Genomic DNA, 18,453 nt, shown 5'->3' on the forward strand with positions numbered 1-18,453 from the left:
CATTCCAGTATAAAGGTTTATGGAAACACAGAAGTAGTTTATTAGTTGGGTGATTTAAAAGAAACTATCTGCATTACTTGTGATGAGGAAAAGGCAAACTTCAGCCTGTGGGAAGCTGGAATGACAAAGTTTAGATCAATGGCAGGAAGCCCATCAGTGGTCAAGAGGAACTTCCTCAAACCTACATTTCCTCTTTATTCTTTTACTGCTGAGGGCAGTGTGCACTCTAGTCTCCAGGACTGTTTCATCTAACCAGTGTGGGGTTCTGGATTAAGATGTGTTTTCACCAAGAATATCTTTCATCACCAGAATGTAGTATAGAACCAGGCTATAGTCAATGGATGTTTGATGGATATTGATCCATGTTCTTGGATGTATTAGGTGACACATGAGATACCCTGGCCTCATGGAGCTGAGACAGTGTGCTTAGAAGTATTGGTTTTGGGGGAACCGTGAAGATTGTTCTGTGTCATTAAATCATTTCAGCAATGCTATTTACCTAGCCCTGCCTTAATAATTATGGGGACTCAATATTTAAAGGTGTTCTTTTTCTAAAAACTTGGTAGAATTATGAATATTTGAGCCATGCACAAGCTGAAGTATGACAGGAAAAAGGCTAAGGGGAGACAACATTGTCAGTGGCAAGAGCACTGGAGTGTGAGTCAGAAGTCCCAGCTCTGCAATTATCTATCAAGGTAACTGGACCAATCCCTTAACCTCTCCTGCCAAAGGGATCAGACCAGACGACCTTGAAGTTGATTTTAATGCCAACTATGTGAGTCTGTAGTAAGCATTTGTGAGGGTAAGGCTTGCTCTTGAACCTACTTAATATTTGTAAAGGTATTTGTTTTAAATGTCTGCAGGGATGCTCCTTTCTCACCAGCTCTAGCACTCTCTCATGAGTAGATGCACACAAAGTCAGTTTTTGTGTCCATGTCCCATTTCTTCTTTCAAAGACTCATATAGCAGTTTATAGGAAAGTGGAAATGTAGCCTTATTCCAAATCGATTTGGCTACATTTGATACACTCTTCCTTTCTAGAATATGACTTTTCCATTATAATAGCCCCAAAGATTGCTTTCCATACCTCTTTCATTGTTGATTCTTTTCAAAGACTTCTTACAGTATTCACAGTGAAACTGTCCGGCAGGTTTCTGTAGCTCAGAAATAACCAGATAAGAAGTGTCAAGACTTTATAATTAGACTGAATGCACGTCTTTGGAAAGAAAGGAGCTCCTGAAATCCTTGTCACACTAATTTTCATTAGGAGAAAAGAAAAACAGAAGATCTTGGTCACCACTGAGGATGAGAGTCCCAATTATTACTGCCTTTGACTTGATGTAGGGTCATACATTGGGCAGGAAAAACTGAGAGCAATGGTGAGACCAATATCCAAGAGGAGAGGCTGGCCAGGTGAGTGGCCTGTGGTCAGCACCAGAGAGGGCCCCAGGCTGGGACTGTGCTCCTGGGCTCTCCAAAGCCAGGGCCCAGGCACTACTCTCACCCGATGGGCTGAACCCAGGGATCCTGAGAGGGGAGGCATCCTCTGGAGGCAGGGACAGACAGCATTTGTATCATTCACATGTTTTATGTGCCCAAGTACTTTTAAGAAGACTGAACACTGAATCTGTATTCTTCAGAAAAACAGAGCCATGCCGGGCGTGGTGGCGTACGCGCTTGGGAGGCAGAGAGAGGAGGATCGCGCAGGTTCGAAGCCAGCGGCGCACGCTGGCTTAGGATATCCTGTTTCCAAATAAAAATGTAAAAATAGGTCTGGGAGTGTAGCCCGGAGGTAGAAGGGCTTCCAGGAACCCTGGTACCACCAAAAAAAAAGAAGAAGGAGGAGAAGAAGAAGAAGAAGAAGAAGAAGAAGAAGAAGAAGAAGAAGAAGAAGAAGAAGAAGACAGAGCCAATGGGAAGATCGATCGATTGATCTATCTATCTATTTATCACCTGTCTATGTATTTATCCACCTAGCTACCTACCTATGTCTCCTGAAGGGCCCAGAGAGCCAGTTGTATAGTTATAATCCAAGTCCAAAGGCTTGGGAACCAGGGTAGAAAATGATACAAGTACAGATCTGCATCCAAGTCTAACAGCAGAAGACTTCCATCTCAACTTGAAGACAGTCAGGCAGAGGAAAGGAATTCTTTCCTGCTTAGCCTTTTGTTCTGTTCAGGCCTTCAGCCTTCGAGTGAGGTGCTCCCACATTAGGGAGGGCAATTTGCTTTACTCAGTATATAGATGCTAATGGTGATCTCATGCAGAAAAACCCTCATAGATATACCCATGAGGGTGTCTCATCAAATATCTGGGCACCCATGGCCCAGTTAGGGTGACAGGGCTAAAATTAACCATCCCAAGTCTGTCTCTTGGATACAGGTGCTGCACTCTTGAGTTGAACGTGGGAGGAACTGCCAAGGGATGCCACTGTTGTCGAGGACTGATTAAAATGGAATGTTCCCTTCTCCCACTCCTCCCCTGCATAAATATGTTGTTTATATCTTTACACTCTCATTTCTTCTCCAAGTTGTGATTACTTGGAGAATGTAGAATGAAGAATGAGAGAAAAATAGGTTGGGATATCAAGGTTTGTTCTAGCTGGGCATGGTGGCACGTGCCTGTAATCCCAGTGCTTGAGAGGCTGAGACAGGAGGATTGCAGGTTTGAGGCCAGCCTCAGCATCATAGTGAGACTACTAGCAACCTAGTAATACCTTGTTTCAAAACAAAAATAAACTGGTGTTGGGGGGTATAGCTCAGAGATAGCACACCTCTGGGTTCAGTCCCCAATACAAAAAAAGAAAAGAAAAGAAATACAGGTTATTAGGCTAAGACTGTGTGGACTCAATCCAAATTATTTTCCATACCTCTCTCCTAACACCTATACCAGCCCACTCTTTAATGGATATGTTATCAGATGGGTCTGAGGGTCATCATTATAGAATACTAACAGAACAGCTCAACAGAAAAATGCCCCAGGCTGGGAATTGATCTGCTAGGGGATAATTTGAAAAGGATAATCTAAGCCCTGGCAGGCCCTAGAAAATTACTATCTTGCTCAATGCGATTAGTTGTCCAAAATGAAGAATATCTTCTCTTGTACCATCCCATCTTCTGGCAGCTCTTTTCACTACCCATTCTTCTTCTCCTCTTCTGTGCCAAAGTCTGGGTCCCATGGCCAGAAGCATCATAGATCATTAGCACTGGGCCAGGCACAGAAACACACTCGGAGGTTAGCTATGGTTAAACAAAAGCAGAGGAAGTAGATGGGAATAACACTTAAAAGGAAGGAGTAAGAAAGAGTGAAGAATTGGATTCACGTGGAAATTCTGCTGCTCTCACATCATGATTCTTTGAAGCGCTCATCATTTATAAACGTAGAAGTCATTTTCTTGATAGATTCAGTCATTTTTTTCTGCTGGGTCTTCTGCTCTCCCTTGAATGATCTGTCCCTCTCTGAGACAGGGCAGAGGGTCTGACCAGCTGAGGGGACTCAGCACTCAGCAGAGCTGATGTTGTCAGCAGGAGATGACTGGCTAATAAGTGTGTGTTGTGGGTGGGGTAGGCACAGACATCTCAGCCAAAGTCGTGCTGTAGATCTACCTGTGGCTTCCATGTTGGAAAGGGAACAAGAGGGCTGAGGCATTTGGGGTTGTGGATTAAGAGAAGGCTTTGGAAAATTAAGGAATACAGTCCATTTGTTGGGAGAAGAGAGAAACATGAAAGGGTGTTAGAGGAGAATGTGTCTGTGCTGGAGAAGACCATCTCACATCTTTTCTTTTTTTTTTTTTTTGGTGGTACTGGGGATGGAATCCTTCTACCTCCGGGATAGACTCCCAGACCTATTTTATATTTTTTATTTGGAAACAGGGTCTCTTAAGCCAGCAAGGCTGGCTTCGAACCTGTGTGATCCTCCTGTCTCAGCCTCCCAAGTGCAGGGATTACAAGCATGAGCCACCACACCTGGCACTCTCACATCTTTTTTTTTCCTGTGGAATATATAAGCTTTTGATACTATTGGGGCCGCAGATGGTACTGCTTGATGGGGTAGGGACAGTTGTAGTCCAGCAGAATAACTGGCATTCAGTGCCATTTCATCCATCCACCCACTCCTCCATTCATCTGTCCATCCATCCATCCACCCATCCATCCATCCATCCATCCATCCATCCATCTACCCACCCACCCACTTAGTTGTCTATTCTGTTCACCACCTGCACATTCACCCATCTACCCACTTCATTCACTTACTCATCCATTCATCCATCTACCCCCTTCTAGCCTTCATTAGTAACACCTGTGGAATGGCTACCATGCACTCTCCACAATGCTAGGTGCTTAGGAGGTGAAGATTGATGTCTTATCTCCTTCTCCAGGAGTTGACAGTATGAGGGGGACAGGTAATTGGACCAGGGGTGATGATCAGAGTGAGGAATACCCTGAGAGAGGTGAGCCCAGGGTAACTTGATGGGAAGAGTCTTCTATTTAGACTGTGAAAAGGGAAGGAAGGCTGTCTGGAAGAGGCATTTCAGCTGAGTCCTAGAGGAGGCATATGTTATGGGGAATGTCTTTCTCTCAGTAGAAGTCCTAGCAGAACTTCTCTTCCTATTTTGGTAGAAGACTAGTCCCTTCTCCATGGCGTGGGTCTGTTCCCCACTCACGTCCAGGTGGAGGCAGTTTGCCCCAGCTGCCTCCCCTTCACTCATCCTCAGCATTACCTTTCATTGTCTGCTGTTTTCTCCTTCCTATCTATATAGATACTTTCAGACCTTCTTTGTCTTAACATGTTAATACAACAATACAAACCCTTCCTTGACCCTGGTCTGTGGGTAGATACCTCCCTTTGTTCTTTTCACAATGAAGATCCCAAGAAAAAAGCCCATACCTTTCCATCTTCCAACACTGGCAGACATGCTCCCTCCTCGGGAGCCGTTCTTTCCTGTCCTTTAAGCTGCCTGGACAGTGGTCCCAGTGCCTTCTGTTTTCAGCCAGCACATGCTCTTGACCTTTGCTAGCTGAACAGCAGGGGATGTCTGACATGACTGCCCATTCCTTCCTTCCTGAAAATCTGCCCCTTGACCTGATCTGACACCGGTCAGGTTTTCTTTCTGAATGTCCCTTGATTCTCTCTGTCCCTAGTTGGTATCACCACTGCCCTCTCAGGCATGCTAGGCCCATGTATGCCCTCTGCCTCAGCTGCTGCCTGTGCATGGATGTGACTCAGGTCACTCAGAACCTCTGGGATCCTTCTCCAGCTGCTACCCAGACACTTCTGGGTACTCCCAAGAACTCAGATGCCCCGCACCACCACGGAGCTCCTCGTCCTTCTCCCCAGGCCCCTCTGCATCCTGTCCTGTCAACCTGAGTGGGGCTAAGTATCCAAGATGCCTCCTTTTACCCCCTCCCCTGGCCCGGCCCCATCCACTTGGCCACCAGGTTTGGTGACTGTGTCCTTCATGCCTCTTTTGCCTCTGCCTTACCTCTGACTCAGCAGTTGAACCCTGGGTTGCAGCTGTGGCCTTGAAGTGCCACAGTTCTCAGATACTGGACTAGCTGTCCAAGAGCTATGCAGAGACCTCTGTAAAACTGCAGCCCTGGACCCCACTCTGCCCAGGGAGGGCCTGGTTCAGTTGTTCTGAGGGTAAGGAGGCATTTTGGATTATTTCTCATCCCCTGTCTGATCTATACCCATCAGTATTCCACATGGGTGCCAGAAGTGGTTCTAAAATGTGAGTCTGATCTGACCATGTCCCTGTGTCAAACTCTCAGACAAATGTGCTTCTAGGCTTTCTGGGGTATGATGAAATCATGAATTCTGTTGTGGCTAATTTGGCCACCTCAGTACCACCAAGGATATATGCCTAAAAGGATGCACTGTGAGATTCCCCATTTTCCCAAGACTCTGAAGGAAGTTATTGACACCCATCATTGAGAAAGCACTTGGCAATCTACAGTACTTTCCCTCAAAAATTACCATTAAATCACTTTCTACTACCCCTGTGTTGGACTGGAACACATTTGCACTGCTAGGGTACAACCCAGATAGGGTAGGAGCAGCTGTTGAGAAGGCTAAGTGATACCTCCTCTGTAAAATTTTGTCCATTTGAAAGTTTCAGCTGAGAGCAGGGCATGGTGGCACACGCCTATAATTCAGTACTTGGGAGGCTGAGACAGGACGATCACAGGTTTGTGGCCAGCTTCAGCAATTTAGTGAGGCCCTCTGCAACTTAGTGAGACCCTGTTTCCAAATAAAAAAAAAGAAGAGGGCTGGGGGTATAGCTCAAAGGTAGAACACTCCTGGGTTCAATCCCCACATAAACAAAAGAAAGAAAGAAAGAAAGAAAGAAAGAAAGAAAGAAAGAAAGAAAGAAAGAGAGAGAGAAAGAAAGAAGGAAGGAAAGTAAGTTAGTTTTCTCTGTCAGTTGGAGGCCTCCCAGAGGTTGACCCATCCTCTGGTATGGCATACTTCTCTTTCCCTCCCATGATCCCCTACTGACCTGTGCCAACTTAATAAGTAAGGTTGTTATGTGTGCATACTGTCCTCCCTCCTGGGTTTTCCCTTTGCTCCACTGGTTCCTCATCTCTGCAGAGTGAGCACATTTGTGACTTCTGGACATCCTGCCACCTCCATACCTCCTGTGCTGCATGGCTTTCAGCACAGTGATGCTGACAGGGTGTCTGTCTAGGGCCATGAGGCCAGGTGGGGAGGGAATTGCGTTTTATCCAAGCAATAAAGGTTAAAGCCAGGGAAATTCATTTATAGCTGAGATTGTTTTGCAAGTCCAGGATGATAAATAGGAGCATGAGTTTGATTTCTGAGCAGCAGCGGGAACCAGGTAAATCCTCCAAGAGCTTGATGATATTCACTGCCACCTGGGTCTGGCTTGAGACCCCTATGTCAAGTCTTGATGGTGTTTGGCCCAAGTCATGCTGGGGGAGGGAGCAGAGGGGCATACCAGCTCCCTTCAGTTATGCATATTAGTTCTTGGTATAAATTCACTAAAAAATTGTCAGTTGATTTAATAAGAAAATGGAGTAGGATACCTTGGTAAAGCCCAGGAGTTTCCAGCCCTTCCCTTTGAGAGTACATCTGAAGCTTTATGCATGCAGAGACACTTCCTCATCCCTGGGGCCTCTCCTAGCCAAAGACACATGCAATGAAATATTTGTGCTCTGGGCTTTGTTGGTGGTGTAGGTGGAGTGGTCCAAGGTGGTGAAATGACATGGTATCTGTCAGTTATACAGACTTAGGGTGTCCTAAATGGGAAGACCCTTGGCATCAGAAGAGTGAACTCAAGGTACCTTTTCCTCTCTTTGGCAATGTAGGGTTCGATGATCTTCAGGTGTGTGCTGACCCAGGCGTTCCAGAGAATGGCTTCAGGACCCCCAGTGGAGGGGTTTTCTTTGAAAGCTCTGTGACCCGATTTCACTGCCAAGACGGATTCAAGCTGAAGGGCTCTTCGAAGAGACTGTGTATGAAACATCTTAACGGAACCCTAGGCTGGGTCCCAAGTGACAGACCCATCTGTGTGCAAGAAGGTAAAGTTCTGGCCTTGGGCTGTTCTCCATGCTCCTGGCTAAGGCTGCATGAGGGCTGGGCTAGGGGATCAGTTAATCTCAGCATTAAAAGGAATAGTCAGTCTTCTCTTATGTTAATTACAATTCAATTTATCACCATTTTTGTCCAAGCAAATGAGCAACTCAGACAACATGAGGACTATTTATGATCAGGCTGCCAACTCAGCACTCATTTCCATGTTTCTTAGTAAAAAGTGCAGTGAATATATTGTGCAGAAACTGTATTTATTGATACATAAGATGTATATTACTCAGAGGAGTAAATCAATGACTACTTATCAGTTCTGTTTGATGTGATGTATTTAAGTAAAAAAAAAAAAAAGAACTGTGGCAATCAGAGAAGATTGACACTAGAGACACTTGTTTCTAGCAATTACCCTTAAATGCATTGGTAATGACGATATATTCATTTAGTCCTGATAATTAACCTAAATATGTGGGTCCAAACAAATATATATTTGTGTGTATATATTTGTGTGTATGTATATGTATATATATGTATATATATATGTATATATCACTTCTTTGTTTTGTTTTTATTCAGCGTAGACACATTTAGAGTTCTAAAAAATGGACTGAGTTTAACTAATTGGAATGCCGAGTAGTTATTTATGTCAGAGGATCAGCGAGGCTGAGGTTGAAGCAGGCATGAATCAAGACTTAACTGTGCTGGGAGGGGCCTCTAGGAGTCAGCTCTTCTACTGTATAGCCTGAGATGAGGCCCAGGTTCCTAAAGGAGGGTCCAGGTCTCTCATTCCAGTGACGGTGCTGGGTTCTCATCATCAGGTGGGAAGTTTGGAAGAACAGGTATTGGCCTCTCTCAGTACAATGGTATATTTCCTTTATTATTATTATTATTAATTATTATTATTATATTTATTTATTCTGTGGTATGAGGGACTGAACCCAGTGGTAAGGGGAGTTCCACCTCTAAGACACATGCACAGCCCTTTTGAATTTTTAATTTTGAAATGTGTCTCACTATCACCACGTTGCTTGAGAGCCTTGCTAAGTTTCTGAGAATGGCCTGGAACCTATGATCCTCCTGTCTCAGCCTCCCAAGTACTGTGATTACGGGCATGCAGCACCATGTCTGGCAGTATATTTACTTTTAATTTTAGTGATAATTTTGTTGATTCTTGAAAGATCTACATAAACGATTGCTTTTATTGCCTTGATGGTGAAGAAAATCATCATTGTATATGTCATAGGCCTTCTTTATTTTCTCTATGGCTTATAGGATTTAGTGGAGGTACCCAGAAGTCTATATGCCATGGAAACTTTTTTCTACTTTGTAAATAGCCCTTGCTCCTTGCTAGGAGTTATTTTGGGAGAATACAAAGGGCTGCTGAATTATTCTATTTTCTTTACAGGTAACTCTAAGAGGCTAATGAATTTTTACAATGGTGGTAATAATAATAACAATAATAACTTACCACATTTTATAGGTCATTAAAGTTTAAAAGTGCTTTCCGATTCACTGTCTCATTTACCATGCATAAAGATGATACCAGATGAGTCTTATTGTCTTCATTTCCTGATTAGGAAACTGAGGCTCAGAGAAGTTCACTCCGTTTATCAAGGCCACACAGCTGATGAGGAAGCAGCAAAGTAGAGACTAATTCTCAGTCAGCCTTTTCTCTCCTCTTCCAGGTTGTGTCACAAAAGCCCCACTCTAATCAGCTACACCAGAGCACATTGTTGGAACAAATGGCAACATCCAGGTTCAAAGTTGAGGGGCTCATAGAAGTCACATAACCCAAGCCCTCATTCTGACTTAGCTTTTGTTTGACAAATAGAGAAAGTGAATCTCAAAGAAACTAAAGAGCCTTCCCAGAGTGAAATGATGATTTAGTAACAGACCTGTCCTAGACCTGGGGGTTGTCACTGTTACCTGGACTCCTTCCAGTCTTTCATGATGCAAGCCCATTCTGTCTGAGAAGCAGGTTTTTTGTTTGTTTGTTTGTTTGTTTGTTTGTTTGTTTTGGTGGTACTGGGGTTTCTGAAAGCCCTTCTACTTCCAGGCTACACTCCCAGACCTATTTTATATTTTTATTTGGAAACAGGGTCTCTTAAGCCAGCAAGGCTGGCTTCAAACCTGTGTGATCCTCCTGTCTCTGCCTCCCAAGCATGGGAATTACAAGCATGCGCCACCACACCTGGCGAGAAGCAGGTTTTTAAAGAACGAATTCAAGGGCATTGCAATGCATTATAGCAGTAAAATGCTCTGCAGAAACAAGGTGGTGTTAGGCAAACGTTCTCTTGTGTGTCCACACATATTTTCCTTTCATCCTCTAACTCATTCTGCCGCATGTACCAACCAACCTCCCTTCTCACGTGGCCCTTTCTTCCAATCCAAGTTGCTTTTTCCAAGTAAACTCAATTTTACTTTTGACTTACAGAACTGGTACTATAGGAAATGAATTTCTTTTATGGTACCAGCATTCTCTAACCCAAGAGCTGTCGGTGCTTCCCCAAGTGACTTTTACAAGTAGAAGCCTTCATGACCCCAAGCCTCGGTGAAAATGTCTATGGTTCAAGAAAACATGGGAGATGACCCCTATGGTGGAAAGGAGACCCTGGGATTGGTAGAGGACTGAAAATATGCCCCATGAGCACAGGGCTGCTGATGTACCAAAGATGTATGTGCTAGCCACCATCTGGGCCTCTGCCCTGTGCAAAACCAGTCAAATGGGTACTGGGGGACACTTTCCCAGAGTAAATATGCTCCTTTCATAGGAAAAGATAGAGATGAAATAATATTGATTTTACATGCATTTGCTTTACAAACACACATCTTCAACACATGTCTCATGTCAGGACATGAAAAAGATGTTGCTTCTTCCCCAAAACCTTTGCAAAGGGCTGAAGTCAGCCATCTCTGTGTCCAGTCACTTTGGTTTGCACACTTGAAGAGGCAGTATATTTTAAAAGAATTATCCCAAGGAGACTAAAGTAAAGTCATCTCATGATCTATAAATCTTATGAACAGATATTATTTGGGGTGAGTAAAGGAGAAAAACCAACCTGTGTCTCACTGAAACCCATTGATTACAAATAATGATCAAAATATGTTTTTGCTTAATCACCTCCTTGTACATCTGGGGTGAAGAATACATCTCATCCTTTATGTGCGATACTAGCTAGACAGAAGTATTCATTTTTGTTTTGTGAGCAGAGCTAAATAATTAATTGCATGCAGTTCTTGTGTAGGATGAAAGTTTTATTTAAGCTACAAGTCAGTGTTGTACAGCACCTGAATACCTCTTCCCAATATTATTTTTCTTATTCTGGGGAACAGTGTTTGTGACACTTTTAAAAGTGATCCTTCTGACTTTTAAAAGTGAAGGTCCAAGATTCAGGACCTTCAGCATCTCAGTGGATTCACTCAGTGGGTGTGTAGAAAACAAACTGTGTACAGAAACGTAACCCTTTTTCTTTTTGAGTTTCCTTTTCTGGAGTGGGTGTTTTTGGAGGTGGAAGGAGACTAAGCTAGAGCTGCTGAAGACTTAAATTTTTATGAAACGAGTTTTTAATATTTGAGGACTTCCTCTTCAAGCGTTCTCTGCAAGGCAGAGGGGTCTTTTCTCTTTCTTCCCAACCATTTTCCTTGAGCAGCTCTGAGAACAGTTACTGGGTGCACTGGTTACTCAGTTTCAAGTCAACTTCAGATAAATCTATATTTAAAAATACAGTATTTTCATGATGGCAACATGCCCAGCTCTAGCACAGCTAGAGCTGTAATAAGTTACAGCTTATTTACGTGAGTCTTCCAGAGCAGGTGCCCATGCAGCTTACAACTGTGGCATTCTTCCTAATCCCAGAAGAATGCTCTTAAGAGACCTTACTTGCACTTCTGCACAGCATTGCTTATTTTAAAATGAGCTGTCCAAGTTGAAGCTTTTCTGGAAATTTTTTTTCTTTCGTAGGCCAATCCTTTCCTTTGAGCTGAAGAGGAGCAGAGGGCCAGGTAGAAGACAGAAGCATCATTTAAGCCATGCATAAATTGCACCTCCCCCCAAGTGCTGCCTCAGCAGAGCTTATCCTTGGACACACACCATCATAATCACAGTCTCCTGCTTGAGACCTTGGGTATCACCTTCAGTGCCTTGCAAAAATCAAGGCTTACAGGTGGGACCTGTGTCCATGGAGCGCAGAAAAATGTGGTTTGGCTCCAAGAGATTTTCCCATAACTCACAGAATGACCTCACCCAATCTGTCAGTGCTTTTTTAGGGGCAGATCCCTCAATCTAGGAAGAAGATGTAGTTACAAATGACATGCTGTAGCCATTGTGCATGTGATGACCAGGTCTGTATCTCACTTGATGTTGCTGTTTATGTCAGAGCAGGAAGTTCTTATCCACGACGTAGGAAATGGAGACCCAACACAGGGCAGCTCCCTCTCCTCATCTTCATTAGTCACTTCATTAGTCACCCGTGGTCTTTTGCAACCACCTGGCCTCTGCTTTTACCTGATGTAGGTGGCCTGGTTCTAATTGGAATTCCCCAGGTGGGCCTGTGGCCCATGGATAGTCACCTTGGGCTCCTTTAGGAGGTGCTGATATTTTCCCAGGCTGCTTCTTTTACTGATGTTCAACTTCCAAATACAATTGTCTTCAGCCAGTTTTCATCCTTTGCAAGGAAAGCATGTGGGCATCCTTTTTCCCCATATATCTTATGCTTAGTACATACTTTCTAATTGATTTGGCTGCAATTAAGTAGTTCCAGCAACATATAGGTACAGATAAAAACTTTCTCAACAAGACCCCAAAGGCACAAGAAACTAAAAGGCAAATCAATATGTGGGATTGCATGAAACTTAAGAGCTTCTGTACAGCAAAGGAAACTATCAAGAACCTCAACCGAGAGCCAACAGAATGGGAGATTTTTGTCAACTACTCCTCTTTTAGAGGACTAATATCTAGAATATACAGAGAACTTAAGAAACTCAGCACTAAGAAAACTAACACAACCACCTGGGCAAAGTGAATTAAAATCTATGAAGCAAAAAATGGGCAAGTGAATTAAATAGACACTTCATGAAGAAAGAAATCCAAATGACCAATAAATGCATGAAAAAATCTCAACATCATTAGCAATCAGAGAGATGCAAATCAAAACTACCCTGAGATTTCACCTAACTCCAACTAGAATGGCAATCATTCACAACACAACAAATGCTGGCGAGGATGTGGAGAAGTGGGAACTCTAAAACATTGTTGGTGGGATTGCACATTAGTGCAACTACTTTGGAAAACAGTATGGAGGATCCTCAGAAGTATGGGAATGAACTTACCATTTGATCCAGCAATACCACTTCTGGGTATCTACCCACAAGATAGGAAACCAAAGCACCAAACTAATGCATGTGTTTCTTATGTTCATAGCTGCACAATTCACCATAGCCAAACTATGGAACCAACCAAGATGTCCATCAACAGATAAATGGATTCCAAAACTGTGGGATATATACACAATGGAATTTTACTCAGCCATAAAGAAAAACACAATTACATAATTTACAGGAAAATGGATGGAACTAGAGGACATTATGCTAAGTGAGATTAGTCAGTCACAAAAAATAAGAAATCGGATGCTTTTCCTAATATGAGGAAGCTAAGGAGAAATGGGTAGCAGGAGAAATCCTAGATGAAGAAGGAGATTCTATAGAGGAGCAAATAAGGCGACCTCACTGAGGGGATGGGAGGGGGGAAGAGGGAAACTCTCTAAAGCACATGATGTACTTAAACAAATATATCAAAGTCAATCACTAAGCCAAGCGTGAGAAGGAAAGAAGGTGAGGGAATGGGGCATTAATTGGGTAAGGGCTAATTGGGTGATGTGTGCATGTATGTCTCCACCATCTTTTATCCCATTAAGATGCAATGACTACAATGCACCAATAAATTAAAAAAAATAAAAATTAAATAGTTCCAGTATTAAATAGTTTGAGTTATCTGTAAGGCACTTTGGCTCGAACTACCTATCCCATGGCATGTACTTTGGGGGTGTTGACAAAGATGGACAGGGATACAGAGGAAAGGGGTTGAATGAGAAGAAGGAGTAGTTAGATGTCAATCTAGAAGCTGCCCCTGCCTTCATCACTGAAGGCAAAACCTTCCTGGGTGCCACTCCTGCACCCTACCCATCCCCTACACATGGGCCTGTCCCTGGTCTACATATCACCTTGTTTTCCTGTCCCCAACAAGACTTCACTAGTTTAAGGAGGTGTCTGTATTATTGGCTGAGTACCTATTCTTGATATGTAGTATCTTCTTTAATTACTATAGTGATCCTTCATAGCAGAGACTCAGAAAGGCTAGATTCCTCATAGTCTTATAGGCAGTGCCAGAGTTGGGGTTCGGATCCAGATTCATGCTTTCCAAGATGCTCATTTTACTTGAAAGTGCAGAGAGGAGAGGAGTGGAGGCAGATGACACATAAGGGCCTCAGTTCCACACCCCCTTAGGGAGGCCTCTTGCTATCACACACTTGGTAAGAACCTGAGTGTGCCAGGGGCAGCCTATACCAGAACTTGTTGAAAATGTACATTCAGACCTCCTGCACTAGGATGCTAATCATGGGGCCAGAGAATCTGCATGTAGAAAGACTCTCAGCTGATTCTCACACATGAAAAGAAAAAAGATGATTTTCTTTAGTGTTTAGCAGAGATCCTTGGAGATCATTCACGCTTAGAATCAGAGAACATCTATGTTTTCACTTTGCAAATGAAGAAATCAAGGCCTGTACAAGTTTATGTGATGTACACAAGGTACACAGCACATAAACTGGGAATCCTACCAGTGTTCTGACCCTTTTTCACTGCAGGTCAGACTCACTTGTAGAACTTTTAAAAATAAAAGCCCCAGTGACTCATTCTAAGAGACCCTTGTTTCAGTCATTCTGGGCATGGGAGCCCAGGCCTGGGTATTTCTAAAAGTTCTCTAGGCAGTTCCACCCTGCACCCACCCACTCTTTTTGTCTTGAGCTCCCTGTTACCTGGTTACCTGGCTGCAGATAAAGGTGGCATAGAACTCAGAAGGAGGACTGTTCACACCATTTATTTTGTCTCCATGCTTAACTCTTCTTTTTCCTAGTTCCTTATGGAGTGTGAAAGAGAAAATATAATCCATTCATCAAGCATTATTTTTAAGTGCTTATTAAAATATGCTGGCTCTTGCAGACCTGACCAGCATTGCTATAAAATATGAATAATTTGATGTTAAGAAGGTCCTTTGCACTTCCGGGGGAAAGGTGCAGTGTGAACTTAAGTATTATTATTACATTATAAATTTCCAATTAAAAGATATAACCTCACTCATAAACTAGAGCTGGCAATAAAGTTGGCAGCTAACTCCTTATTCATCAGAACTCTGGATGTGAACATTTTTCAAAAGCAGGGTAGTCTGATTCCTTTTTACAGGTAGTCATATATTAAGGTGGGTTGTCTCCTACCTCTGGAAGCTTCACCAAAACAGATGCTTTAAAAATGTTTTATTTATCATCCTTTTCTTCTCATATTCATTTTCTATCACCTAAAATTTCTTTCTTGTTGCCTTAGATATGAGTTATCAAAAACAACAGCCTCTGCCCATAAGGGCAAGTATTTACATGTCTCCCCTAAGATACTCTTTTCTCATTTTCCATTCTAAGATGGAAAAAGAGCAGAGGATGCCTCTACCTGTCCCCAGGATCACTGTCTTTTATTTTTTAAAAATACTTTTATTGGTGCACTGTAATTATACATTATAGCAAGGTTCAAAGAGATACACACACCCATGCACACAGCATTTGGTGTGTTTCCCTGCTTTTCTGTATTGTGAGTTTGGGATCTGCTCCTAAAAAGAGTTCTTTAAATTGAATATGGTCATGACTTGAAAGGAAAAAAAAATCCAGAGGAAACAAGGTCAGACTGGGGCAGATCCAGTAAAGATAAATGACAGAAATGATCAGTTATCACCATTGCAAGAGGACAGCTGACCACCACAGGCAGGGTTTGCAAGCCTGTGCAACCAGCCCTGCAAATGCAGAGGGAAAGAAAGTCTAAATGAGAACAGGCACTCTTCAGCTCACTGCTGCACTGGGATCCTCTCCTGTCTGAATAGGGGCCCTGGAGGTGGGGGTGGCTGTAAGTCACAGAATTATTAGGCAAATGGAGAACAACACCAGTAACATGTTCAGACCCTTGTTGGATCGTGTACAAAGGTCAAACAATGATTGGTAGCGACCTTGAATGCCAAACTGACTGCAGAGACTCCCCAGAAAGCAGTTTTTCACAAGCTCCTGGCTGAAACAACCCAGAATTAGGTTGGATGCTTATAAAAAATGCAGGGCTTTCCCCACAGATGTCCTTCCAGACGCATCTTGAGTGGAATTCATCTCTCTTCCCATTCTGCAGCAGTTTGGGGCTGACCTTGTCCCCAGTTGCTATCACATATGTCTGTTAGGTACTAAAGACAGGTCTCCTCAGAACCCTGCACCGAGTCTGCAAGAGCCAGGGCCTCAGCAAACAGCGGCCCCCAGCCTGCTCAGATTAGAGCCTAATTACACTTGGCTGACACAGCTGCTAGGAGATGGGCTGGGAGTTGTTAAATTCCACACCAGCCTTTGCGTTTTGACTCATGTTTTCTTCAGTCTGTTTAATCACTGGGGCTGGCCTGGTATAGCCCATGACAGCGCATCTCAGCATTTGATTTCTTGGGAATTGCCCAGGGATACGTTGGGAAAATAAAGGCGCATTCCCAGGCACCGGGCTCAAAGCTTTTTATGCACTAGGAATCTAAATTTAGCAGGCGCCTGTAGGTGCCGGTGGCATCAGAGGCTCCTTGAGATACTTGTCATTGGCGCCCCAGGAGGAGAGTGTCAAGATGGGGGATAGAAGCACTGTAAAGCATCTGTCCAGGAGGAGGGAAGCTGAGTTCCCCTCTTGTTGGGGGTTCATCTCTGGCTACCAAATGATTGCTGTCACTTCCATGTTGTTTTACTTTCCAGAAAGAGGCAAATGACTTCAGTTCCACTAAGGATAAAATAATTACAATTGTGGTTATCAAGACCAAAGCAAGAAGTCAGAAAGACTTATTTTAATCAAACTCTGCATCACACCCAGTTTATCCACCAACATCCATAATCTACATTTAAAGATAAACTTGCCATCTTAAAAAAATTTTTGCACTGGGCTTGGTGGCACATGTTTGTAATCCCAGTACTTGGGAGGCAGTGGCAGGAGAATGACAGGTGGCACACCAGTGTGCAGTAACTTAGTGAGACTCTAGAATACCCTTGGGTATTTAGTACCACATCAAAGTCTTTACACACACACACACATATACTGCATATACATATGAGTGTATATATATGAATACTACATATAGTATGTATTTGTATATATGTGTGTGTATATATACATATATATTCATGTATACATACATTCATGTATATATACACATAAATATTATATATGTATTGCATATATATATATAAGCATATATATCTGACAGATAATTAAGGTTTTAATGCCTTTGAGAATTTTTGGGAACCCCAATATATTTAGCTATTTATTTCACAAAATTCTATATAATCACTCTCAGCTTGCCAGATCCAGAGACTCCAAGCAATTTGGGAAAGATAGTTACATTTATTTTTTCATGGATTTTCTTATACTTTCCTTTCTGAATTAATTTTTCTATTTGTGTTTTAACCTTTTTAAAATTAATGAAATATAGTACTCATAGAAAAAAGTACACAAAAGTGAACAGTCCAATGAACCATCACTGATGCCACCATTGTCTAGGTATAGAGAAGGACACTGTTGGCCCTCTACAGCCCACCCCGCCCTGCCTCCCGCCTCCCTCTAAGATGTGAGGCGAGTCACTGCCTGTATAGCCCCCAGCCGAGTGGCATGTGTTTCTAAATGTGACGCTGTTTCAAGTTTAATTTACATTTGCTTTATTTTTTTAGTTCACATACATGGAATTATAGGGTAAGGATTACTTTGTGTCTGATCTACATTATGCTTGAAATCCTTGGTAGTCTTGCATATAGCTGCCATTTGATCGTTTTAATTGCTGCACAGTGCTCTATTTTTAATTTTTTGTGGGACTGAGTTTCTAATATAGGCCATTGCACATGCTAGGCAAGCTCTCTAACACTGAGCTACATCCGCAGCCTGAATAGTGTTCTAATATCTGGATGCACCATAATTGGAACGTTCTGATATTAAAGGAAATTTAGGTGTTCTTTTCCAATTGGCTTTTGTTTCAAATAATACTGTTTTGAATATACTTGGTGGTGAATATGTGTGGTCATATTTCTGGTGGCTGTACACCTAAGAGTGGACTGCACGGCACAGGATGTGCAAACATCCAGCATCCAGAGGGATGCTGGTTTTCCAAAGAGGTTGTACCAATTGTACTCCATCCGCAGCAGAGTATGCTCCTTGGTGACGCTTGGTGTTGTCAATATTTTGGCCGTCTGGTAGGTATGGAATGTCTAGTTTCAATGTACATTTTCATGGTAACTGAGGTTGAGCACCTTTGTTGTGTTTAATGGCCAGCTTTGTTATTCTCTCCTGGAAGTGTCTACTTAATTCACCTGCCTATTTATCTACTAGCTGTCTTTTCCTCATTGATCTTGAGTTTTTATGTATACTGGAGCCAAGCTCTTTGTTGATTAGAGGCTGCAAGTCTGTTCTGTGGCTTATGTTTTTACCCTCTTATCAATGTCATTGGCTAAACAGAGGATTCGAATTTTAGTTTTTGTCACATTTATTAGTCTTTTTCTTTATGCTGAAGTGTTTTTTTTTCTTAACTTAGAAAAATGTTTTCACACCGGGCGTGGTGGCGCACGCTTGTAATCCCTGCGCTTGGGAGGCAGA

General features: G+C 42.7%; 1 protein-coding gene across 2 annotated transcripts in view; it reads left to right on the top strand.

Annotated features, from left to right (window-relative positions):
* SUSD4 (sushi domain containing 4) overlaps positions 1 to 18,453 on the top strand; it is a gene marked incomplete at both ends in the record, with an annotated part of 131,387 nt that overhangs the window by 66,705 nt on the left and 46,229 nt on the right. For both annotated transcript variants that reach the window (XM_080699518.1, XM_080699519.1), the window contains one exon: positions 7,329 to 7,541. In XM_080699518.1, the coding sequence (XP_080555644.1) occupies positions 7,329 to 7,541 (213 nt within the window). The remainder of the gene's footprint in view (positions 1 to 7,328; positions 7,542 to 18,453) is intronic.

The sequence above is a fragment of the Muscardinus avellanarius genome (assembly GCF_963383645.1).
Source record: "Muscardinus avellanarius genome assembly, chromosome: 7".
NCBI classification, from domain to species: Eukaryota; Metazoa; Chordata; class Mammalia; order Rodentia; family Gliridae; genus Muscardinus; species Muscardinus avellanarius.